Source organism: Danio rerio, chromosome 8 (genome assembly GCF_052040795.2).
Source record: "Danio rerio strain M-AB ecotype USA chromosome 8, GRCz13ab, whole genome shotgun sequence".
Classification (NCBI taxonomy): Eukaryota; Metazoa; Chordata; class Actinopteri; order Cypriniformes; family Danionidae; genus Danio; species Danio rerio.
The window spans coordinates 46,133,685-46,159,952 of NC_141028.1; the positions used below are offsets into that span (position 1 = coordinate 46,133,685).

Consider the following 26,268-nt stretch of genomic DNA (forward strand, 5'->3'; position numbering starts at 1 on the left):
TTATTAGAAGTGCTTTTATTTGTACAAAATCTATATGCGACAGTCAGTTGATTGATTATATATTAGACGTATAAACCAAAGTGTTTTGCCAAAGTATTAATCGAAAAAACAAACAAAATGCAAACAGTGCTCCCATAATTTCAACAAAAATATTAAGATGCAGCTGAAAATTTTCACAAAAACTGTCCGAATGTCTCAGCTATTATTAAAACGGGACAAAATATAACTCCCTATAACTTGTAATCAAGTGTTTGTGAGGAAAAATAAAGTTGTAGCTGTTTTGTAACATTTCTCTCTACGCAGATGATGATTGATGACGAGTCTAAATAAATTCCCAATGTAACATGGTTATAGCAGACGTTTGAGTAAATGAAATGGATGAATTGTAGGGAAAGTGCGCCATCTGGAGGCTTGAGATGAAAAAGGTTTACAGTCTTCAGTTTCTCTCATATTAGCAACAACATAAATATATCAGACGTGTTAAACAGACAAATCACATATACTGTTTGGAAGACCAGTTTAAACACAAGAAATTAGCAAATCTTTTAATAAAATGTGTTCATATTTTTTTTTTTTTTGTGTTGAACAACCAAAAAAACTCTCAGGAAAACAAAAAATGCTCAGGATTAAAAAAAGTATGAGACACCCTTAAAGGAACTCTCCCCTTAAATAGGCTCGTTTTACAACTCCCCTAGAGTTAAACAGCTGAGTTTTACAATTTTTTTTATCCATTAAGCTAATCATTAAGCTAATCTACGTCTGGCGGAAGGACTTTTAGCTTAGCATAAATCATTGATAAATCGGTTTCATAATAATAACGATAATTTTCTTATATAAAGCTTAACTCTTCTTTAGTTACATTGTTTACTAAAAAAGTTGCTATTTTCATGACTGTAAACATGCTAGAAACTATACTCCTGTTCGGGTGTGAAAATTCGTTAATTACGTCAGAATGAGAATATATTTCCTTGCAATATCGACCTAAAATGTTCATTTTCTATAGATTTCAATCAAATTTAGAGAGCGATGCTAATGGTCTAATCCGATTCAATGATTTATGCTAAGCTAAGCTAAAAGTTCTCCCGTCAGACCTGGAGATCAGCTGAATGGATTCAAAAATGCTAAAACTCATGTAAAACGAGCCTACATCCAAGAAAACAAGTGTATTGCTCCTTTAAAAAGACAACTTTGTAAATCATTCACTCCTAAACGGCATGTTTCAAGGGTAAATAAAGTACACAGTTTTCATTTTAATTTTAATTTTGCTGTGACCAGCTGTTGTGCTTTTAAAGTGATAAATAGCTCAAACAATTAAATGGATTTGCTGGTAATTTACTCTATATTCAATGTTTGTTTCTAGAATATTAAAGCTGATTTTTTTAGCTTAAACTGAGGTCACTGGCGATTCATAAAAAGTAAGTCAACAGCTAGCGCTACTTTGAGAATTAAAAAAAGTGTAAACACAAACATAACTACATGAATTACTGAAGGCTTTTAATGATACTTCTGAAGAACAAGTCTCAGTCTATGCAAGAAACTGTACATTATTTACAACAGCATTACTATTAATCCACAGCCTGAACAGCAAACAGTTCTGAGTGCATTCATGAAATTTTGGGACACAAAATCATGTGATAGGAGTTCAGTTTTTAACACAGGCTAATAGTTTTGCTTTACAAGACCTCAATGTATTGTCACGAGTATTAATTTTGTTTTGCCCATATGTATTTTTTTACTCTCAAAGTGCTGTTGGACATTGACTTACATTTTATGAATCATCAAGGACAACAATTTTAGTTATAAATCTTCTTTAATGTCCTACTGAAAAAAAAAAGAAAAAAGAATATAGGATGACCTGAACATTTTTTATTTTCTAGCACATTGTGTTTTGTTGAACTTGTTTGAATTTTTTTTTTTTTTTTTTTTGCATATTTAAAGCTGCTTCTAATAATTATTTCAGTTCACTTAAATCTGCGTTTAGCAACTGGTAACAGACATGATGTCGAAACAAGAAAAGCTCCTTTGCTCCTATTATGACTTACACATGTTAACAGTTTAGTGAGCATGATATAAACAATACAAACTCTTATAATAGTGATCCTCAAAAGAACGGTTATAAATGTAAGACTCTTAGACTGGAGAGTCTTACATTATCTTCATCATCATCTCGCAAAAAGTGACCTAACATTGTTAAGCAGCGAATAACACAATAACTAGCCAAACGTAGTTGATTATAAAGCCTGTTCTGCTTATAACTGAAAATAATTGTTTTGAGTATTGTAACACAAAGACTTCAGGTTAGATGCCATACAGAATTTACCATATTTGAAAATAAGGCTGTAAGGGACAGACTTAAAGGGATAGATTACTCAAAAAATGAAAACTGTTCACGATGTAATTACCCTAAAGTGGTTTCAAGCCTTTATTCTGTTGGACAAATGTAAGGTATTTTGAAGAAAGCTAAAAACATTTACATCCATAGTAGGAAAAACAAGTACCATGGAAGTTAATGATTTTCAGCTTTCAACAAAATATATATTTTTTATGTTCAAAGGAAAAAAGAAAGTCAAACAGATTTGAAAAATTTGTCTATTCTTCAAAGCCTCATTTTCATTCTTGATGGAAAAAAATGGCCCTACCCTGACTGAAGTTTATTCTCTACCAGCACAATGAAAAAAGTTGCATGTGTGCACGGTGCCATCAAATTAAGGACTTAATGTCATTGGATCCTTCTTGTTCATTATTTATATATATTCCTGAAGTTGAAGCAAGATACTGATGTAGTAGAGTAGAATTGTGAAGATTCAGTCAATTCCAAATCTCAAAATACATTCATAGATGTTCCTCCCGTCATGCTCATAAAGCTGGTTCCCAATACTGCAATCTCCCTGAACAATGACAGAGCTACAGGTATGTGTCCTCTGAACCCACGCTCTCACATGAGTTACGTAAACAGAGAACTTTGAGAGCAGCAGCCGAGTCGCCATTCACAGGAGCATCACCAGGAAGAAGTGAACTGGACACTGGATGAAGAGGACTGGATTCTGGAAGAGGCGGAATGAAGTCTGGAGGAAGTGGGCTGAACTCTGGAGGAACTGGAAGAGGACTGAAGTCTAGAGGAAGTGGAAGAGGACTGAATTCTGGAGGAGGCAGAAGGGGACTGAACCCTGGAGGAAGTGGACTAAATTCTGGAGGAAGTGGACTGAATTCTGGAGGAAGTGGAAATAGACTGGAGTCAGAAGGAAGCTGCCTGGATTGTGGAGGAAGTTGCCTCAATTCGGGAGGAAGCTGACTGGGTTCTGGAGGAAGTGGTATGGGTTCTGGAGCAAACTGCCTGGGTTCTGCAGGGAGTGGCCTAGATTCTGGAGTAAGTGGGCTGGATTCAGGGGTAAGTGCCCTGGATTCTCCACGCAGTTGAGTGGATTCTGGGTGAAGTTGCTTGGGTTCTGGAGGAAGGTGTCTGGGTTCTGGAGGAAGGTGCCTGGGTTCTGGAAAAAAGTTCCGGGGTTCTGGAGGAAGGTGCCTCGGTTCTGGAGGTAGGTTCCTGGGTTCTGAAGAAAGGTTCCCGGGTTCTGGAGGAGGGTGCCCAGGTTCTGGAGGAAGGTGCCCAAGATCTGGAAGAACTGGCTTGGATTCTGGAGGAACCGACCAGGATTCTGGAGGAAGTTGCTTGGATTCCAGAGGAAGTTGTCTGGATTCTGAAGGAAGTTGCTTGAATTCTAGAGGAAGTTGTCTGGATTCTGAAGGAAGTTGCTTGGATTCCAGAGGAAGTTGTCTGGATTCTGAAGGAAGTTTCTTGAATTCTAGAGGAAGTTGTCTGGATTCGGAAGGTAGTCTGGATTCTGGGGGAAGTTGTCTGGATTCTGGAGGAAGTTGTCTGGATTCTGGAGGAAGTGGCCTGGACTCGATAAGAAGTGGATTTGAGTTTGAATTGTGTGGAGGATCTTTAAGGTGGGCCGAGTTGTTGGTGTTGTTCGAGTCTTTTGGGTTATGAAGCGGTTCAATCTTGGAGGGGTGAGGGACTTCCATTGGGTGTGAAGGTCTGGGGTCTGCTGCAGTTTGAGAAGGTGGAGAGATGTGAGTAAAAATTGGAGATGGTTGGGGTTTGGGTGGTTGAGACGGATGTGATGGGGTTGGAATGACAGAGTCGGGTGGATCAGGGGTAGATGTGGATTTTCCCGCTGGTGTAGTGAGGTGTGATTGCTGTAGTGATGAAGGAGGATGGCTGGACTGATTGTTTGAGGCCGTTTCTACTTCTGGTTGGGTGTCTGTGGGAAGGGCATATGGGTTGGGGATGTCCAGTTTACTAGAGGCTTTTCGGATAGTGCTTCTCCTCCTGACACGAGCGAAATTAGATGTAGTGTCTGAAGGGAGGGGATACTCAACAACAATAGTGGGCTTCTGACGGAGGTCTTGGCGGGAATGCGGCTCGGCAGACATGATGGCTTGAGCACCGTGCATTCTGGGAGGAGATTTGTAGCTGAGCTCGCCATGAGTTTTCCGCCAGCGCTTCAGCTGCGCACGGTGTTCTCGTTCAACATCTCGAGCAGATATGGGCATCTCCATGACCTGCATGTGCAAAATTTACACTTCATTAGGGTTGCAGTAATGACCCCTACACCAAACACCAAACTCATGTTTTATCTTATCATCATCTTAAACAGTTTCTTCATATACATGGTAGACGCATTATATTGTTACAGGGGTGTACAAACTGGGTCCTGGAGGAGCCGGTGTCCTGCAAAATTCTTGATTCAATCAGACACACCTGGGCTAGCTAATCAAGCTCTTACTAGGTTTCGTTTTCTAGAAAACCTAGTAAGAGTTCCTTGCAGGTGTGTTGAGGCAAGTTGGAGCAAAAATCTGCAGGACACCAGCCCTCCAGGACTGAGTCTGAGCACCCCTGTATTATCAGTGAGTAGTCTTATGTCAGATAAAGCAATAAATGGCGCCATCTGCTGTTTTTTTTAAATAGTGTTCACAAGTGAAGTAACTCACTTACATACATTATTCATATTAATAACATAAACAATTAAATCATTTAAGCTAAAGTAATTTTGAAATGCATTGTGTTGCATTAAACAAAGCTCCAACTCGTATCTAAATGTCAAATTCCCTAGCTTTATCCTGATATTCTCTGATTAAAAAGCTGAATTTTAATAGACTACAATGAACAGAAAAACAAGGAGCTGTTGTGCATCGTATAAACTTAAAATAGCTTGAACTTGAACCTTTTTTCATCAATTAAATAGCCATTATCAGAGCAACAACATAATTTACCTCAGACATCGAAAAGAAAGGAAAAAAAAAAACAAAAAAAACAAGAGCACCCAGTTTTTGAATTGGTCATTTTGTAGATTCTTGAAATTTACAATATCCTGGCATGTTTGCCTTAGTTTGACTTAATGGACTGCCAGTTGATGATGGGGAAAAATTAGATGGCACTAAAAATTGCCAAACCAGAACAATATAAAAGTATAAAACAACATGATAAAAATAACAGTACATGATATGGTAAAAAAATGTTTGATATATGTTATTAAATGAAAACAAATATTTCAAGCAACAAACAAATGTTAGCTCTGTTCCAACAAGTAATATTTTACAATACATTATTCAAATCAAAAATGTAAAAATGTAATACATAAATAAATAAATATAATAAGAAATAATATTAGCCAGGGCTCGAAATTAACCTTTTTGCTTGGTAGCACCGGTGCTTCTAACTTAAAAAATTTAGTCGCATCAGCCAAAATTTAGTTGCACCCACCAATTATGAGCACCATTACTAGAAAGTTTTATAAAAAACATTTATTGTATTTGAAATCAACAATAATCAACCTAACAAGCAAAAAAAATCATATATAACGTTATATGCAAGCATGAGGAAAATATGTCTCAACAAAATCCCGTTATCACAAGAAAATACATTTTTATAACATAACTGAGTGACCAAAGCATACACGGAGCGCTCACCGGCCCTGCATGCACTGCTTGAATGAATCTGTTAACGGTATAACTGTGCTGTTCTCACAAGTGCTGTCGGATATTGCACTGATGCTTTTGACATATACTGTACCTTATTATATGCATACATGTTAATAGCAATACCGGTCTTTTTAGGAGTAGCGATGTTAGTTTACTCAGTGCAAGCCCGTTTGCGATGGTGTGTATGTGATGTTAAATTTGACATATAGCTGCCCCTTTCATGGCGGACATCATCTGGCGATTATGTGAAGGATTAAACGGAGGCTCGTGCTAGATGTGGCAAACAGTTACCTGAAAATTCCATCCCACAGACTTTTCATAGTGGACTTGAAGCCAATGGAAGTCTTCTACTCTTAGAAAAGTGTAGATGGTGGATTAACATTCAGCACATGATCACTAGTAAGATGTGTCATTATTTGTAACTGTAGATGCCATGGTTTCTAAAACAAAATCTGTCAGTGTTATGTTATCTTCATTCTCATCTTCATCGCTTTACAATTTTTCGCGGTAGTAGCTCTCTGTCTTCTGAAGCCAGAAGGCACTGAGTGATTGACAGGTGATATTAACCAATCATTCGCGTTCAGTGCCAGAGCAGTGGTGGGCCAATAAGAAGAGCGCGAAGGAGGGGCAAGCATTACGGACTTGGATTTGTTTACTGCAGCAAGTTGACATGACAACTGTTTTAAACCATTCTTGAGCGCTGCGTTTCGTGTTCCAAGTGCAGACAAAGAGCTTAGAGATGCATTATGCGTGAATGTCTCCCGAATCCACACATGTGGTGAACATTTTGCAGTAAAAACTGGTTGCACACAACAATTTTAAGCACTCGCAGAAATGCTCATAAATATATTTTAACATGCATAGATAAAATTTCGGGCGCATATGCGACCAAAATGGTCGCAATTTCGAGCCCTGTTAGCCAAACCCAACCCTAATCTATATTACTTAAAATATCCCTATTTACCATTATTACTAAAATATGAATAAAAAAAATTGCATAAATAATAATAACATACATGCCAAATCCTAATTCAGAACAACAGAGTGAGAATGTGCATTACCTGATGTACAAGGAAAGCCTCCTGCATGTATCGTGGCTCCAGGGCTTTAAGAAGCTCCATAGTCTCATATTGCCCAGGACAAGCCTTCAGTTTCTCACGCGTTCCCAGCATGCACTTCAGCAACACCAGCCCGACACGGAATATGATCTTCACTCCTATTTCATCCCAAAGCACATGTCAGAACCACGGTCAGAGAGAAAATTAAACAGAAAGAGCCTGTGACTGTAAACGTTTGATCTCACCATCACAGAGGAACATGTCCCAGACTCTGAGCACTGAAGACCAGGGCAGAGTTCTGGAAAACGCACACATGAACCACTCTGTCATGTACAGGATGGGCTCGATCTTGTGTTTGTCAAGGTGCTGATAGGCTGGAGGGCTCACACGCTTTAATAAAGCATTTAAGATCAGTCCATCCAACTGTATGGCCTCCTGTAAAAACGAAAAAAAAATCAATGGCTTTAGGAGGATAAAAGATTTAACGGTTGAAGGGCCTGATAGTCAGAAGGGCCTTCTCATTCTTTATTTAGAGGAAGAACTATTAGAATTATGTGATTAAAAAAAAAAAAAATGTTCAAGCTGTGCAATGTTTTGCTGCAGTTGAACATCACGTGTCCAGGAAACAGTGTGCTATGGGGTTTGAGCACTGATCCAAACTTACCAGCCACTTTAATAGGTAAATCCGCCCAACTGCTTGTTAATGCAAATTTCTAATCAGCCAATCACATTGCAGCAGCTCAATAGATTTAGGCATGTAGACATGATCAAGACAATCAGCTGCAGTTTAAATCGAGCATCAGAATAGGGAAGAAAGGAGATTTAAATGACTTTGAACATGTTTGTTAGTGCCAGACGGGCTGGTCTGAGTATTTCAGAAACTGCTGATCTACTGGGATTTTCACGCACAACCATCTCTAGAGTTTACAGAAAATGGTCTGAGAAAAAGAAAATATCCAATGAGCAGCAGTACTGTGGGCGCAAATGTCTTGTTGATGCCAGAGGTCAGAGGAGAATGGTCAACTAATTCAAGCTGACAGAAAGGCAACAGTAACTTAAATAACCAGTCGTTAAAAAACGAGGTATGCAGAAGAGCATCTCTAAACACACAACACATCCAATCTTGAGATCAATGGGCTGACTAATGAGTCTCAATTTCTGCTGCAACATTAGGATGATAGGGTCAGAATTTGGCATCAACAACATGAAAGCATGGATCAGTCCTGCCTTGTATCAATGATTCAGACAGGTGGTGGTGGTGTAATGCTGTGGAGGATATTTTCTTGGCACACTTTGGGCCCATAAGTACCAACTGAGCATCGTGCAAGCGCCACAGCCTACAGTATTGTTGCGTACCATGTCCATCCCTTTATGACCACAGTGTACCCATTTACTTCCTGCAGGATAATGCGCCATGCAATAGAGCACAAATAATCTCAGACTTGTTTCTTAAACATGACAATGAGTTCACTGTACTTAAATGGCCTTCACAGTCAGCAGAACTCAATCCAATAGAGCACCTTTGGAACATGGTGGAATGGGGGATTTGCATCATGGATGCGCAGCCAACAAATATGCAGCAACTGCATGATGCTATCATGTCAATAAGGACCAAAATCTCTGAGGAACATTTGCAGTACCTTGTTGAATCTATGCCACAAAGGGTTAAGGCAGTTCTGAAGGCAAAAGTGGTTCCAACCCGCTACTAGTAAGGTGTACCTAATAAAGTGGCAGGTGAGTGTTTATTTATGATGACTAGATCGCTTATTGCATTTTAATTTGAAGCAACCAGAAGTGTTTTATCCACCAACCTACTATTCTTTACCAAAAGAGGGCTTCAACGTCTGTGCTACAAAGACACTTCCCTCTACTTCAAGCAGGGCTGGGTTACTCTTTTAAAGTATTTCACTACAGATGACAAACTCCTAAATGTCTTTTAAAAAGTAATCAGTAATAGATGTCATTCAATTAATCAAGTTCAGTAACTTAATCAAAATACTTCAGAATATTTTTGAAACACTTAATCTACACGTAACACAACTTAATGAGATTATGTGCTGCATCAAGCAGCACTCCAAGCTTCAAAACGAATCCAAACAAACCAAACATAACATAAAATAGGATAACGAAATTGACCAGTGGCATTAAATGTTAAAGTGAGTGGATCTTAGTGTATTCGGGTGTAATAACTAGTGTTTAAAAACTCATTTCTTAAATTTATCATCTCTGATAATGTATTAACTGGTTTAACGAGGTGGGAGCTAACAATTTTGGGTACCCAATAGCCATCTTACAAAAAAACAAACAAACAAAAAATATCCTTCATGTTGATGTACTTCCAATTGAAATACAGAGCTTTCTTTCTGTGCATTATTCCCTCAATCATGGTTTTCCCATGACATCACAAAATTAGGGAAATGCCCCTATATACTAAGGTTAGTACACATTCATAGCCATAAATGCAATGGTACTATCAATTGGCATAATTTATTTAGGTGTTTTGGTTTTCGGCCTTGGTTTCCTCTTTTTTGGTTTTGGCCAAGAAGTTTCATTTTGGTGCATCCCTAATGCATAAATATAAAATGATTTATATTTGTAAAACACAAGTTTGTTTGTTAACACAACTGGATTTTTACTCAAACTGACATTTGTTTTTTCAATGTGGTTTCTGTTTGTTTGCGTGTCAAGTGATTCTTTGCAAGTGTGATGTGGTGTCAAGTGTTTGTTTGCAAAATGCAGAGTTTTTGAGAAATATTAGCAAAGATTTTGCTCCAAACTATGTACATTAGCAAAATTAAAATTATACATTTTTAAAATTAACACCCCCGCTTTAAAATAAACATCTTTACAACACTAAATATGAAAACACAGTGTCAGTGTTGCTTTTCAGAGCTGATGTTTTTACTCACAGACGTCTGACCTTGACAGACTGAACAGAGGAAACGAACCAGAGAAGATTTCCATGTCAAAGAAGCCAGAGCAGCAGAGCTACAAATACCTATTATATAACGGCCACAGACCAACGCTCAAACTTTTCCTTTTCCGGAAAAAAGTCTGCTTTGACAAGCTGTTTCAACTCCTCAAACAAACTTTGTCCTGATTTTTTATTTTTAAATAATGTCACACTGTTTTTTTTATTTCGCTTGAAGTGACCTAAACAGTGCTCTTCTTTTCAGATTATATAACAGCAGCAATACTGTTTAAAGGCATAAAGACAAACAAAGAATCACAGATTTGATCTAAATTTATTCCGCCCTTTGGAAAGGACTGCTGTTAAATGTACCCTACATTTGCGCAGCTTAAATCACAGGAACAAAGAAAACTTTGTTTTAATAAACTGGCACCTGCGGCATAAGTGTTTGCAGATTGAAAACAGTGAACTTCAGATGTGAATGCTATGAACAGCATGTAAACTATGAAGCAGAGAATGCGTCTGAGAAAACGCAGACATGGTTTCTATTAGCTAAAACTATGAAGTTCATAACGTTCAGTCTTCAGCCATTTTGCTTTTCAATGACATGCTTTATTAAATAATAAAACAATTATATCTTACCAGGCCTGCGCTGTAGTATCCAGGGAGGTACTTCTCACAAATCTGAACCAGACCCCAAAAGGCATCCTGAATATACACATAGGACAAGGAAAAAGGAGCATTACAATCATTACTTAACTATGTAACTCGCAATTACATCTGATATGATAAGTGCTGCAAATTTAATAATGAATTCACCTCAGCAGGCATGTGCATCAGAAGCACAGCCGCAATAGGAGCCTGAGCCTGACAGTAACCCTCATCTGGTCTGTAAAGAGTGTAAGCCTTCAACACCCGGAACAGGTCCTGCTGCCTTTAATGTGTTCAATAAAAAAAAGCATCAATTAGACATACAAAAATAGTTTTTGCTGTTGTTTTTTGTTAGATTTTTATTACCCATGCACTTGTAGACTGGAGCCTTAGTTTAAATGCATTCAAATAGAAAACATTATTTTACGTGTAACAGAATGTATATAATATTGTGAAGACTGACCCATGACCTCCTCGGGATACAAACATCTCATGGAAAGGAAATTGTCTGTGTAGATCTCTCTCTATCACATCAATCCACTTAGGGTCTCCTTCCATGCTGTCCAGATCCTACTCAACAACAAAACAAACACCAGGTTCAGCTCCAGGGTACATGCAGGAATCCTAAAGGTAATGTCAATACCTTTTAAAGACTTTTAATGACCTTATCAGAATATTTCTTCAAGTATAATACTTCAAGTTCTAATCAGTTTCAAATATTTAATTTAATAAACATTCATTCATTCATTCATTCATTTTCTTGTCGGCTTAGTCTCTTTAATAATCTGGGGTCGCCGGTGATGTTCAATAATATAAATAATGAATCATAGATAGTAATGTGCGTTTACTTTATTTTAAAAGCAAGTAATGCACCCTTCGTTCAGAAATCTTTCACTTGTAATATGTGAGCATATTTACTGTACAAAACATGTCTGTGAACTATGGGGGCGAAAAAAATAAAATTAATTAATTAAATAATCGTTCATTAATCGTAATTGAGTTAAAATGTTAGATTTATCGAGATTATAATTTTAGGCCAAATCAATCAAGGATCAAGTCTGCCCGTTTCTGGACTAGATCCACCAGTAGGTGGCGGCAAGTCCCTGTCCTAATGAGTGATTCAATAAAAACATACATTTCAAAAAGGCTGATTTATTTAGAAACAAAACAAAAGAACTTTTTTCAATATGCATTCTTCATCATTCTTGCGTCCCCGTGTTTTCATGTAATGTCATCATCAACTGCCAAAGTTTAGTTCCAAAACTCAAGGCCGCAAAAACGAAGGATGCATGACAGTTCCCGGATGTAGTCTTGATATTGAGGATGCATCGATGCACACTTGCTCGTCATTGCTCAACAAAGTCATTGCGGCTAAATAAAAGGTAAGGGACAGCACAGCATTTTATTCCCGTTTATTATTAAAGTCCAGAGATATAACTCATTTGTCACAGGGGTTTCCCAAAATGAGACAGTGAAATTAAACTACCATGAAAATCTTAATAAATGCATAAACACAATAAGTGTGTTTCTTTGCTGAAATTCGTATTCAAATTTGTTTTGTTTGAATTGTGCAAAGTATATTTGTATGGTTTTTATGCATAGTATATATTGTGAAAAGGGAAAAAAAACAATAAATCTTTGTATGAATGCTGTAATTTTTAAATCAACATTAATAATGTGACCATTATGAAGAACGCAGCATCTCATTTCTCACAGGACCGGTTCTCTGTTCTCGCGGTCTCCCAAGTTTGTTCTTCTGAGATACTTTGGCCAAAAAAATCTACACAACAACACGAGTCCGTTGTACTCTTGTATAACATCAATATTACATTTAATACATTACATCTACTTACAAGTTGATATTCAGGATAACAGCGCTCAAACTTGTCTAAAACTTTATTGTAAAACATAAATTGCATACACTAACACTACAAACTTAAATATTTTCTAGTCTCTCTAGTTAAGTCTTATAAGAGACATACACATTTTAAATATTAATATAATAGCATCCAAATTTATATAGGTGTGTGTAATTCACACTGAGGAGGAAGACATGAAAAAGTCAACAAGTTTTGTTTGGAACCGATCAAATTTTGAGTTTTGATATCAGACATGTGGCATCACATAGGATTCATGCAAAGTGAGGGACATCATTATTAAAACAACAATATAACATAACAAACAACACACATCCTTAAGTGTGACTATCAAAAAATCACCTATAATTAGTGTGTCTAAGTTTGACTCACCTTGAACATCCCAACGTTCTGTTCTCTCTTCACTTTTCCACCTGACAGGTAAAGCCAGGCTCTGCCTCGCAATGATGGAGGGATCCCTTTCTGACATCGCAGCCGCACCTGTGGGGGAAAGAGCTCTAAATATTACACACCGACACAGTAATAATCCACTAAACAGGGTTTAGCACGCATTCACAATGACTACACAAATTAAGCCAGATGTCATTATGAAACACAAATATCTCAGTCTCACTTCCCACAACAAAACCTCATGATTATAAAACAGCTCAGACTCTGCTTGCATCAGTGAACAGCCAGGATTAAAATATGCATTTAGGGAAATTCATAAGAAATGTGACCACACTGCCTCTTATTCAACTTGAAGACAGACTGAGTTTAATTAATATTATTGGGGCGATTAAATATAAAAAAAAAAAACAAAAATGCATGCTATGTTTATTTGGAGGGATTGACATTTTTGATGAAATACAAGCCAATAATTCATAAATGGATAGGGTTAAAAATATGTTTTTATTTATCATTATTTGACTAAACCTACCATTTTATCATCTGCATCAGACAAAATGTATAAAAGTTATTTAAGATACATGAAAATGCAAATCAGACAGAAGTGTCTACTTAAAGGTAGTAAATAAGGAAATAAGGTTACATCATCATTCAGTTTAACCTATTTTATGTAAAAATAAAACAACAAACATATTTTGACCTCTACTTTTTACATTAAGCAAACAAATATGTGATTATACAAAATTTTAAATCACATTATTAATAATTAACCACTTCTTGCTGAAAATGGGCAAAACCTAGGGCTTTTGAAAGGCCGTGACAACGTATAAAGTTTAAGCAATTATTTAATATTTTATTATGCAAACAATTAAATCTCGTTCTAAATGAAATATTTTTGGCATACAACTCGTACAATAGATTAGCAGCCTAGGAAATCATGGTGAAAATAAACTATAATGTATTAAACAAATTTAAGTTGTAATCCATTTTTATAGTCAAACATAGTCATTTCTACTTTTCAATTTCCACATAATAAAGCAAATTTAAAGATGCCATAGAGTGCATTGATTCAAAATTCAATTGTTCTCTGATATCCATAGCACATTTTAGTGATGCAGTTTAGGTCATTTAAAAAAATGTGCTCATTAATAACCACAGACATTTCCTCAACAGAATGAAAAGCTTGGTTGGACTATATTAGCATGCATTTCATTCATTTTCTTGTCGGCTTAGTCCCTTTATTAATCCGGGATCACCACAGCGGAATGAACCGCCAACTAATCCAGCATATTTTTACGCAGCGGATGCCCTTCCAGTGGATGTTTCCCATCTCTGGGAAACATCCACACAGACACACACACACTCATACACTGGGGACAATTTAGCCTACCCAATTCACCTATACCGCATGTCTTTGGACTGTGGGGGAAACCGGAGCACCCGGAGAAAACCCACGTGAACGCAGGGAGAACATGCAAACTCCACACAGAAGCGCCAACTAAGCCAAACCTTTTATTTTTGACATAGATCTACCAACTACCTGTGTCGTGATTTCAATGACAAATGTCGTAAGCGCAGTATTAGAAGTCGGGATCGCATTTATGTAATAGCAGAGCATGCGAATCTCTTTGCTTGCGCGTCAATTTCCTCTGCTTGTGCACAAAACTTCTTGCACGCCCCCTCAAATATAAGCCGCTTCAAAAGTGTGCAGATCTCCTTGTGTGCTCTCAAGCAAACCTTGCTGAGTGTGATTAAGTTGGTTTATGTATTGAGTATGTCTCCAGCATTTATTAGATTTGCTAGGAATATTTATGAATGTCTCCAATAGACCTAGAGAGTAGCATTAATGCGTCGTATACGCATGAGGCTATACGTATACGTTGTGTTTGCTGGCCTCACGCAACTCTCAGCCAGTCAGTCAGCACGTCACCTTAAAGGGTAAACAAATGACGCACAGCTCTACTACGGATGCAGAAAAGTTTGTGCTGTTATAATTCACTTACCCTTTAATACGTTTTGGTGCGATTATTACCCGCTATTAAAAACATTAAATGTTTTGAATGAGAAGCTGTAATGTAGCCGTGGCGGGAAGAATTTTGGCATGGCGCCCCGCCATGGAAGAATGAATGTAGCGGAAACCATTTATATATATATATATATATAATGAATTATAATTGTTAAAGAGACTCTTAAAATTAATAAATAAAATGTCACAAACTGTTAAAGCAAACTTTAGGGTGTGAATAAAAATGACACAATAAACCTCAAATTATGATAATCAAATCTGAGCTTTCAAGTAAAAGTACTAGCCACTATTCAAATATATTTTGCAACATTACAAATTGTCAAGTTGGATGACTACATTACCACTATTCAAAAAATAATAAATAAAAAAATAAAAATATTCAGATGGGGTGGTAGCAGCTGGGATGCACAAAAAAAGGAACCAAAAAGCCACTCTGGCGACATCCTTGCATTCTTTTTTATTTACAATCTCCTCACTGCTGCTAGCCACCGCATTCATTTTTACATGTGTTGTTACTCTGACCTGTAGTGACAAGCGCGAGTGGAAATATCCATTCCATGGCACCTTTAAATTTAATAAAAACAACCAAAAAAGCATGGCCACTTTAGATTTACCACAGAAAAGCCATGTTGAAATTTGAATGATTTCAGAAATAACCGGTTTTAAATTCCCAACCCAAGAAATGTGTCCTGTTGCTTTCAATCTATGTGACACAAAGACAAGCACAAACAGTAATGCAGGCATGCAAACATAAAGGCCAACGAATAGTGTTAAAAAGGCCTTCTGTTGCCTTTACCTGAAGACGCCTCACTCCCAGTGAAAGCTTTATAATGCTTGAGAGAAAAACAGAGGTGAACACTAATAGATACACACAGCACTGAAGACCAAATAAGGAGAGCTGATGTGATTTAAGGCTTGTCCAGACAGAGCCGTGTTTAATGCATTGTGTCATGGAATAATTAAAAACTGTCTGAGCAAGTCAATAAGGGGAAACACAAAAATGATAGAGAAAGAAGATGACAGTTGTAATTTAAAGCCCAACGCTGCTATATATGGAGATGATTTCCTTGTGTTTTTGACTGTTTGGTGGACTTGTACCTCCTCTCTTTATTTCTAGTGCTTACATGCAAGGAATTGGAGTCTTACATCATTGATTTCTCCCTGTGAAAATAAAATACAAGTGACTAAATAAAATGGTGGATTTGGATGGCCGCTCATACCTTCTTGAACCTTTTACTGATCCATTTGTCCCAATGGTTTAACATATCCAGCCATTTGGCTTCCCTGTGTCTTAACACTGCCAGAGGCACATCTTGAGCCCTGTGGGAAAGAGAAAGAGAGAATAAGAAACATGAAATTGATTATCAAATGTAGTGCTGTTAAATGACTTATTGCAATAAAATAAGTTAGTTTAGTTTTATTTACAGAACATGTATTATGTAATACATAATGCAAAATAAGTGGTGATGCTCACTCTAAATGCAAACAAACTTTTATTTTGGATGTGATTGATCATAATCGATAGTATAGCAGCACTAAAAAAATGCTTTTGTGTCTAATGGACATAATAAACAGCGTTTGTGGCACAAAAGTTACTTTTTCAAAAACTTTCACTTTTAGCGTTCCACACTGGTGGAATGACTTGTCTAAAAACAGTTACTATCAGCTATTGGATAAGTTATGATCATTATTTGTTATAAAGCAACAATAATGGAATTCCCTATTCTATTCTAAATGTGAACTCCCTATTCTATTTACATAATGAACAGTGTTTGTGGGACAAAAATCACTTTTCAATGACTTTTACTTTTAACGTTTGACACTGGTGAAATAACTTTGCTAAAAACAGCTACACTATCAGCTTTTTGCTTTGTTATGATCGTTATTTGTTATGAAACAACAATAATGGAATTCCCTTTTCTATTCTAAACGTGAACTCCCTATTCTATTCACATAATGATCAGTGTTTGTGGCACAAAAACAACTTTTCAAGGACTTTCACCTTCAACGTTCCATGTTGGTGGAATGACTCGTCTAAAAACAGCTACGCTATCAGCTATTTGATTCGTTATGATCGTTATTTGTTATGAAGCGACAATAATGACATTCCCTATTGTATTCTAAATGTGAACTCCCTACTTTATTTACATAATGCAGTGTTAGTGGCACAAAAATAATTTCACTTTTAACGTTGCATGCTGGTGACATGACTTGTCTAAAAACAGCTGCACTATTAGCTGTTATTATATAACGAGTTATAAAACGACAATAACGGCATGCCCTATTTAATTCTAAATGTAATTGTTGTATACTTGGTTGTTCTAAAAGATTATGTTAATTATGTAAAACTAACTTATATTTATCACAGCATCAACATACTGCTGCTCTTCAGGATGATTTGACTTGCTTTTATTGACTTTAGTTTTAAGCCGCTTTAAATTTAAGCATTTGCGAAATGAGTACATGTAAATGCAACGATTCTCATAACAAACCAGGTCAAGTTTAAATATGCGGAAGAGCAAACAACATTTGAAAAGATACACATAGACTATTTTTATAATATAACACTTTTTTTTTGTCATATTTCAAGGATATAATACGACTGCATGGAAATCCTCTGCATAAACTTCTTAATTTGTGTTCCACAAAAGAAAGAAATGGCAAGTCAGATGGGTTTGAAATTATATGAGGGGGTGTAAATGATGACAAAATGTCTCTATTTGGGAGAACTACTCATTTGATCTATAAAAACCTATTGGTCTTAAAAACTGTGCAACCACTAAACCAACAACTAAAATAGCTGCTTCTTGTGACCTTTTCATAAAAAAAATAAAAAATGTAAAACAAAGTGGCACACAATACACTGGGATATTCATTTAACATATTAAACATGTTAAGGTTTTCTCAACTTATATGTACAGCTGGTTAGCTTTTCTAAACATACTTATACTAAAAATGTGTAAATTATTAATATGAGTTCCTCATTCACACCTTCTGCATTTGATTGCGAGTCAGAATGAAAGCACTAAGCAGTGAAAAACTAGATCCTTCCATTCAACACTTTGTATTTACTTATTTAACAACAGAGTAAATTAAAAATCATTATAAAATACTTGTTTTAAGCAGCTTTGTGATTAGATCTGTGTTTTAGGGAAAATATCTAATTGTGATTTTTTTGACAGATATAGTAATTGCGATTTGATTTACAATTTAATTTTGTAGTCAAGCTGCAGCTCAATAGTCTGTCTGCAAGCCGTGGCAACAATTCTGCGTCAGCTCTTAAAAATTACCTGTTTTTGTTCAGTGTCTGCGAGTTTGAAACTAAAACATTCCCATATTACTAATGCTGTTTTTCTCTTATATTAGTTCATCGCATTTCTGAAGCAGCAGACGCCATTTTCCCAATTGTCTGCGCTTTTCTATTTGTTTTCTTTTTTTTTTTTTTTGTGGGCATTCCGCATAGTTCAGTTGCGCATTTCTGATTGGGCAGAACGAAGATGTGCTCACTCAATTGGCTAGTAAGGCTGTCACATACAGACAACAGCCACGCATTTGCTCTGGGAAGGAGAAATAAAATAATACATATACATTTCATATCGCACTATTATTTATTGTTAAAATGTTGGTTGCTGAGGCCCACTCACTTGCATAGTATTTTTTTCCTCGAATGGAAGTTGACAGGTTCCAGCAACCAGCATTCTTCAAAATATCTTCTTTTGTAATCAACAGTAGAAAAAAAACTCGTAATAATTGGGAGCAAATTTTTTGGGGGTGAACTATCCTTTTTAAGACTAAGAACCTAATACAGATAATTAAGCCCTGCTAAAATAAATAAATATATTAAAAAAATACATTAAAATAGTTATTTTATATTTTAATAATAAAACATGATTGTGTGTTTTAAATATCTGTTTTACATGTAAAATGTAAAAGAATTCCAGCATTATGGACGTAACATTGAAGTAAAACCTGAAACATAAATTAACAGGAGAGCAAATATGTTAACGGTATGTTGAAAGATCTGTTTATCTTATCCATAACAACTAACCACAGAGTTAATGGATCAGAAAAATGTCAATCAGTATTTGTGTTTTATATTTTGATTAGAGAAAATAAACGTGTTATAAATGAATGAGTGAATGTGACCAAAAACTATTTGCGAATTTAGAGTATACAACATACAGTTGAAGTCAGAATTATTAGCCCCCCTTTGAATTGTTCTTTCTTTTTTAAATATTTCCCTAATGATGTTCAACAGAGCAAGGAAATTTTCACAGTATGTCTTATAATATTTTTTCTTCTGGTAAAAGTCTTATTTGTTTTATTTTTGCTAGAGTAAAAACTGTTTTTAATTTTTTTAAAAACATTTTAAGGTCAAAATTATTAGCCCCTTTATATATTTGTTTCTGATTGTCTACAGAACAAACCATCGTTGTATAATAACTTGCCTAATTACCCTAACCTGCCTAGTTAACTTAATTAACCTAATTAAGCCTTTAAATGTCACATTAAGCTGTACAGAAGCGTCTTGGAAAATACCTAGTCAAATATTATTTACTGTCATCATGGAAAAGATAAAATAAACCAGTTATTAGAAAGGAGTGATTAAAACTATTATGTTTAGAAATGTGCTGAAGAAATATTCTCTCCATTAAACAGAAATTGGGGAAAAAAATAAACAGGTGGGCTAATAATTCAGGGGGCTAATAATTCTGACTTCAACTGTACTTTGTAAAAATTCTGTGAATTAAACTCAAAATATATAGTACTCATATAAAAAATAAGAGTTAGCTCTCTATCGAACTAAAAAACTATCTATTTTATTTAACATAAAACAAATTTAACCTTTAACATTTTTGCATTCATAATAAAAAAAAGCTGCATTATGAATATGACATATGAAATTGCCACTTTATTATATCATTTTTACACTACTGTAAGGTATTAACATACACAAACAACTTTATCGTATCATACAGAAACAACAAGGTTATCGTTATTTTGGTGTAAAATTATTATTTCATAACAAGGTTGAGATTTGGTTAGAATTGATAGAATAATATGCTACTTTTATTCAATAAATTGTGTTTTATTAAACATTTGGATTTTACACATATATTTTACTTGATTTATACTAACCAGCTTAAAATTTAATTTGATGCTTTTTCCTGTAATGAAGTAGTGTGCATTTAGTGCATTGGGCTTTTAATACATAAGTTTTTACCAGAACTTTAGTGTTGGGTGGGGGGGGGGGCATTGTATGGGCATTATAGCAGCTAGAACACATAATTTACATAGAGTCACTGCTAAGTTTAACCATATCAGAGTGAAGGTTTATCATGCATTTCATTTAGGCCTGTGACTGAGCATTTCAAGAAAGTTTAAAACATTTATGATGTTTGGAGGTGTAAGAAAGAATACTTGTATTTAATTATTTATACAATTTATGCAAACATTTTTGTCATGTTTCTAGTCTAAATATCCACATCCACAGCGAAAACAAGATTATTTAACTTTCCCCACTGGCAGATAATTGTGCCTGTTTTAGAGAAAAAAAAAAAACTTTTAATTTGACTTACTTCTTCTGAAGGTGAAAACAAAACAAAATATTTTTTACTTGATCTAAGACTTTTTTGTTGATATTGGGACTAAAAGAGACAAAACAAAGTAAGAAAAACATAATTTGCATTGTGATTTATTCAATTTCTGTACTCGAATACTGTTAGACTCCCCAAAAAAAGTCAAAGAGCTATTCAAACCTTCTTGTGAAGCTGTACATATTTCACAATATTTAATCGAAAAATAAAATATCACAATATCAGATTTTTGAAAAGTGCAGCCCTAGTATACAACATAACAAGCTTAATTAGTAATTTGACAACATAATTAAGCTGGCAAACAATGTCATGACTAATGGAAAGAGCCGTTCAGAAGATGACTATTAGGCACTTTTAGCCTGACTAATTATAAAGGAGAACCTCTCTGTGTTCAAGCTGTGGTTAACTAGTCTTTAATGGTGAACAGGCCTGTTAATATTTTTTTTTTGCTCCTGTGTTTCCTCTGGTCAAATATAAAGCGTTTAACTTGTGGCGTGTTATATTAGTATGCCAGCACAACGGCCACCTTTAGTTCCTCTTACTTAGACACTGATCCTAACCACTAGAAATTTGATATGAAACCAATGATTCTTTCAATGTTTTCCCCATCAAGCTATAACTAGCTGGTTTTACTTCCTTTTCATTTTTCAGAGTAAATATGTACAAAAACAGAAGAATGAAAAGAATGTATCTTTTTAATTTATTTTTTTTACAATGAAGGGACAGTGTGCATTAATATGCATTCCTAAAGAATGAAAGAAGAAAGCCCTTTGCCAGATGTTATAGGCCTAAAAACCATTAAAAAGAGGTAAAGAATAAAAACAAGACTCAAATATGTAAGTGAACAACAGTTATATTTTCATACATGCATGATACACATGCACATGTATAACGATAAAAGAAGCAATTTCCTAAAGTTCTACTTTAATTATATGATACACACTCTCTATTAGATTGTGGTATTCAATTCTGCTGATGAGACGCTCTTAAAAAAAGAAAAAAAAAAGAGCTTGACCAGCTTTCCTGATTGTTATGTTGGCATAGCCGGAGTAACCTCAGGGCAGCTGTCCCATAAACCACAGGAAACGGAAAGCGCCTGAATGCTCAGTACAGCGGGACAACTATCACTTACTCATCTATTCCACTCTCTTTAACAATTCAACAGCACCAGACCAGCCCGCTGCTGCTTTGGGCTACTGTATGAAACCATTAATTCTGGATAAAAGAATGTTCTGAGAGTCACAAATCCAAACTGATCTACAGCTATAAATAGATGAATGACTACTTCTTTAAAAAAACTTTTATTACAGCATCCTGGGGCAGATGATAAAAGACAGAAAATTTTAAGTGATTGGCTACAAAGTTACTTAGGAAGAAACACCCTGATGCTCTATTTTACATTACATTTACTTACAGATGAATATTTTATACCCACTTCCGGTAAAAAAAGTTGGCAAAAACTGGTTTAACGAGTTGCACAACAAAAATTCTATAGGTCACCAAAGAGATTGGGTAATCTTGATTTTGTTTGTCTCCAGTTCAGCATATTTAAATATATTATATAGGTTTTAACCAGGGGTGTAGCAACTGGGGGGACAGGGGATACGTCCCCCTCACTTTTAGAGACAGACCCAGGTGATTAAGAATGTAAACTTTTGGATTCCATACAGACCATACCTGATCAGCTTCATACTTTGTATGGAATACACAGAATTCTTCTCCAAAGAGGAAAAAATAATAAATGAAAATATCAAACAAATTTGCAATATAGTTGATCAAAAGTGCCTTTCAGACAGAGGTTCAGCAGCCTTTGACTACATTTGTTCTCTTTAAAAGGAAAATACTTGCTGAGTAAGATGCTGAGATTTATATTAGACAAATAAATGTTTTTATTTATTCTATTTATTTATTTATTCATTCATTCATTGTTCTGTCATTTATTTTCAGTTTAAAATTATTATTTATGTTTAAAAGCCAAATTTATTTTTCTTTTATTTATTTTAAAGCACAAAGAGAAAAGGTCCATTGATTGTTTGCTTTTTATTATTATTTTGAGCTTTATTATTTGGTTACTGAGCAACAATAACTAACACTTTGAAATATAAAGAGTTTTCATGTGATATTCTACACTAGTAGTGTTTTAAAATTAATGAATGCATGATTAAAACCATGATTATTCCTCAGTCTATAATCGTACAACCAAAACTAATAATCATTGCATCACTATTGCATTGCTAGTGTAAGTCACGACAGTCCTTTAATTTTAGATGAAATTCAAATTTTACATTTAAATTAATTGAACTGTGAATAGATTACTTATTAAAAGAAAAGACATTATAAACATTAACATCATGATTTTCTATACAGCTGATTTAAAATAATGTGCACTGAAAAAGAACTATTTACCAAATAAAACTGACTCCCCTTAATAAAAACGTTTTTATTAAACAAGTATTTTATATCAGACTGAATTTCTATGAATGATGTTACATATATTACACTACATACTTCTTAAAAAAAAAAAAAAAAAAAAAAAAATATATATATATATATATATATATATATATATATATATATATATATATATATATATATATATTTATATATATATATATATATATATATATAATTTTTTAAGAAGTATATAGTGTAATATATGCAACATCATTCATAGAAATATATATATATATATATATATATATATATATATATATATATATATATATATATATATATATATATATATATATATATATATATTGTTGATTTGTTCATTTCTGCTGTGGTGGTCTTAGAGGAGTGGAGAGCATGTGACCTATTCCTGTGACGCTCCAGGGACAGACGAGTCTTCGCTGAGGTCCAGCATTCTCCAGTCTCCAGCGCCTAGACTGCAGCTCTGCACAAGGCGTTTAGCCAGAGGAGAAATGGTCGTGCCCAACTTAGCCTGATTTCTCTCTAGGTTTTTTTAAATCTTAACTTTCACCAATTGGTAAAGTTTTTTTTTTCCTCGCCGCTGTTGCCACTGGCTTGCATAGCTCGGGACCCGTAGAGCTGTGCATCAATGGATTTTCTCCTCAGTGTTTGAACTCTTAGTATTGAATATTAAACCAAACTGAAGTAAGCTAAACTGAACTGAACTTAAACTCTGAAAAATGAACTGACACTGTTTTTATTTACTTTAATATTCTATGTGAAGCTGCTTAGACAATCTATATTGTAAAAGCACTATAGAAATAAAAGTGAATTGAATTTACTTAACGTCATTTACTTCTGATAGATGTTATTTGCACATTTGTTCAGTGACAACTTGTCAAATGCTGCCTATGTTGTTTACCATAGTACTTTGAATATTTGGTTCTGAAAACACATTTAATTATGACTTGAAAACAACATTTTCACTATTTATTTGACTGTAAACAGCGGAGAACAGAGTGGTATCATTGGTTGCTAATACGATTTCGCTATTTACATGGGCAAAGAATGCTTTTCTGAAATTATATTATAAAGGAGAAGTTCTGAATACAAAACCAGCTTTACATCATACTTTTTAAGGGGTACACATGTGAGCATATATCAAATTTTAGAAAATGAATGCAGTTTTTATTAATTGACATTATTGTTGTTTATTATTATTGGACTGTGGGACAAACATACATGACACACGTACATACGCAAGAGATTAAACAGATTAGGTAACAGTAAATCATTCACGCAGTTTCCTTTGTTTTGAATTCCTCTGATTAACTGTGTGTCAAGAATCTAAACTATGCTCCTTCCAAACACTTTTCTACTCCTGACACACACACACCCACTAAAAGTCCGAGCGTTGGATACTTTCTACTACACACTCCAATCACGTGACCAGCTCTCTGCCTTACGCCCAAATCCCTCAAAACAAACAGAATCTGACACGATCTAAAACCCAATATACTAACGATAACTTTTACTTACATTTCGGTTGAATACTGCTGGGCTCCTCCGATGAATCCATACTTGTCGGTCTGTCTGGAGCTGGTGAACCCGTTGATTTCAGAGTCCGACCCGAAGGAGCTTTCCTCATCAAACTGACTGCCCAACGTCCTCACACTCATGGTGTCCTCAGAAGACAGACGTCCATTCTCCAGCTGAGCCATCATGATCCTCTGCTAACGTTAACTCAAGTTCAGTCACTGGACATCACCTACACCCGTCTATAGGCATCCCAAATAAAGAGAATTTACGGAGAAGCTTCGATCGTCTCAATCAAGCAGATCAAAACTAACGTTACGCAGTCCCACCGCTAGTTTAATCAATCATTCAAGTCTACTTTACCCCTGTATCCTTTGCTCTGAACGGCGTCTTTTAAAGCTACAGCGTCTTCTAAACGGATTATCGTGCGTTTAAATCACCCGAGTTGAATGCTAAATTAGCTTAGCGCGCAACGTGTCACTTATCCCACCCAGAGTTTAAGTTTAATCCCAAAACAACGGCGGCCGACAGAGTAATTCGGCTATGAAGAAACAAAACCGCCGATAAAAGTGTGTAAACAACCGGACGAGCGAAACTACGCCTGAATTTCCTGAATCACATTTTTCCAGTCGGCGGGTTGTCAGAAAGTCCTGCGGGGCTGTTTTCATTCAGCAAGCCCAGCTCTGAGCGTCGAAACAAAATAGATTCCCGGTCAAAACGCAACGACGGAGCCGTCTTTGTAGTTTAAGCAGAGGTCTCATGGTTGAGAGGTAAATATTGTCGTAAATGGCACATCAGTCGAGTCGTGTTTTTAGTGTTGGGGTGGTGGTGGTGACATTAGCGCCAGAGTTTCCAGTCTTTCGCTGTTGCGTTTGACAGTTCTGCACATGCGCGTCTCTCTCACTTCCGGAATCCACAGGTTATTTATTTATTTATTTATTTATTTGTTTTTCATTTTATTTCTGTGGAAGGATTTGAGACGTTTTTTTAACTAGTGTGAGATAAATGTAAAGAAAATTAAAATGGAGTCTGGCTAGAAGTTAATAAATATTCATATATAATATTTTAAAAGTGTGCATATGCAGCTCTATAATGAGTCTTCAGTATCCTGTTTGTAAACACTTTTTATAGGTAAGTTTTTGAGTAACATTTGCATTTTATGTCTACTTTATAAACCACTTGTCTTCAAAATTTAATGAAAGAATATTATTTAATCAAACTTTAGTGTAAACAGTGGCGCAGTGGGTAGATGTTGCCTCACTGCAAGAAGGTTGCTGGTTCGAGCCTTGGCTAGGTCAGTTAGCATTTCTGTATGGAGTTTGCATGTTCTTCCCATGTACTCTTCTCTCCGGGTGCTCCCGTTTCCCCCACAAGTCCAAAGCCATGCACTATAGGTGAACTGGGTATGCTAGATTGTCTGTAGTGTATGTGTGTGTGAATAAGAGTGAATGGGTGTTTCCCAGTGATGGGTTGCAGCTGGAAGGGCATCCGCTGCATAAAACATATGCTGGATAACCCCTGATTAATAAAGGAACTAAGCCGAAAAGAATACAAATGAATGAATTGCAGATATGCCCAAACTAGGGCCTACGGCAGACCTAGTTGACCCATTCTAACCTTTGACTTGGCCCACTATTCCATTTGAGAAGAGAGGGAGAACGATGGGCTGGTGGTCTGAATATCTTCATACATATCATCATTTCTAATATAACCTTTTGTTTTTTTTGTAATTTCTTTAGTTTTGTAAGTTCGTCAGATTTTTAAATACTGTTAATACTGTCACTCAACCAACATCTGGCAATGTACAAGACATTGGCGAGCAAAT

The 26,268-nt window shown here is 35.5% G+C and overlaps 2 protein-coding genes and 1 long non-coding RNA gene across 6 annotated transcripts in view; 2 read left to right on the forward strand and 1 right to left on the reverse strand.

Moving 5' to 3' along the window:
• tbc1d10aa (TBC1 domain family, member 10Aa) lies at nucleotides 1–25,317 on the reverse strand. Of its 2 annotated transcripts, none has more exons than XM_087265247.1 (9): nucleotides 24,447–25,317; nucleotides 16,119–16,218; nucleotides 12,858–12,965; nucleotides 11,072–11,178; nucleotides 10,777–10,891; nucleotides 10,600–10,665; nucleotides 7,292–7,481; nucleotides 7,050–7,204; nucleotides 1–4,569 (listed from the first exon to the last, which is right to left on the reverse strand). In XM_087265247.1, exons 1-9 carry the CDS (start codon nucleotides 24,629–24,631, stop codon nucleotides 2,905–2,907), a joined length of 2,691 nt encoding a protein of 896 aa, XP_087121373.1. In that variant the 5' UTR covers nucleotides 24,632–25,317; the 3' UTR covers nucleotides 1–2,904. The 2 variants fall into 2 exon arrangements, with proteins under 2 accessions (XP_087121373.1, XP_087121374.1); XM_087265248.1 differs by having other exon boundaries at nucleotides 15,695–16,218.
• LOC147835765 (uncharacterized) lies at nucleotides 19,757–25,016 on the forward strand. The gene is made up of 2 exons (XR_015498360.1): nucleotides 19,757–22,980; nucleotides 23,773–25,016. It is a non-coding gene; the product is annotated as an uncharacterized LOC147835765 (long non-coding RNA).
• gck (glucokinase (hexokinase 4)) overlaps nucleotides 25,282–26,268 on the forward strand; it is a 38,387-nt gene continuing 37,400 nt past the window's right edge. Inside the window, exon 1 of one of the 3 annotated variants that reach the window (XM_087263876.1) lies at nucleotides 25,282–25,574. The gene's annotated coding sequence lies outside the window, so the exon portion shown is untranslated. The remainder of the gene's footprint in view (nucleotides 25,575–26,268) is intronic. The other 2 variants (XM_087263875.1, XM_087263877.1) reach the window with 2 other exon arrangements.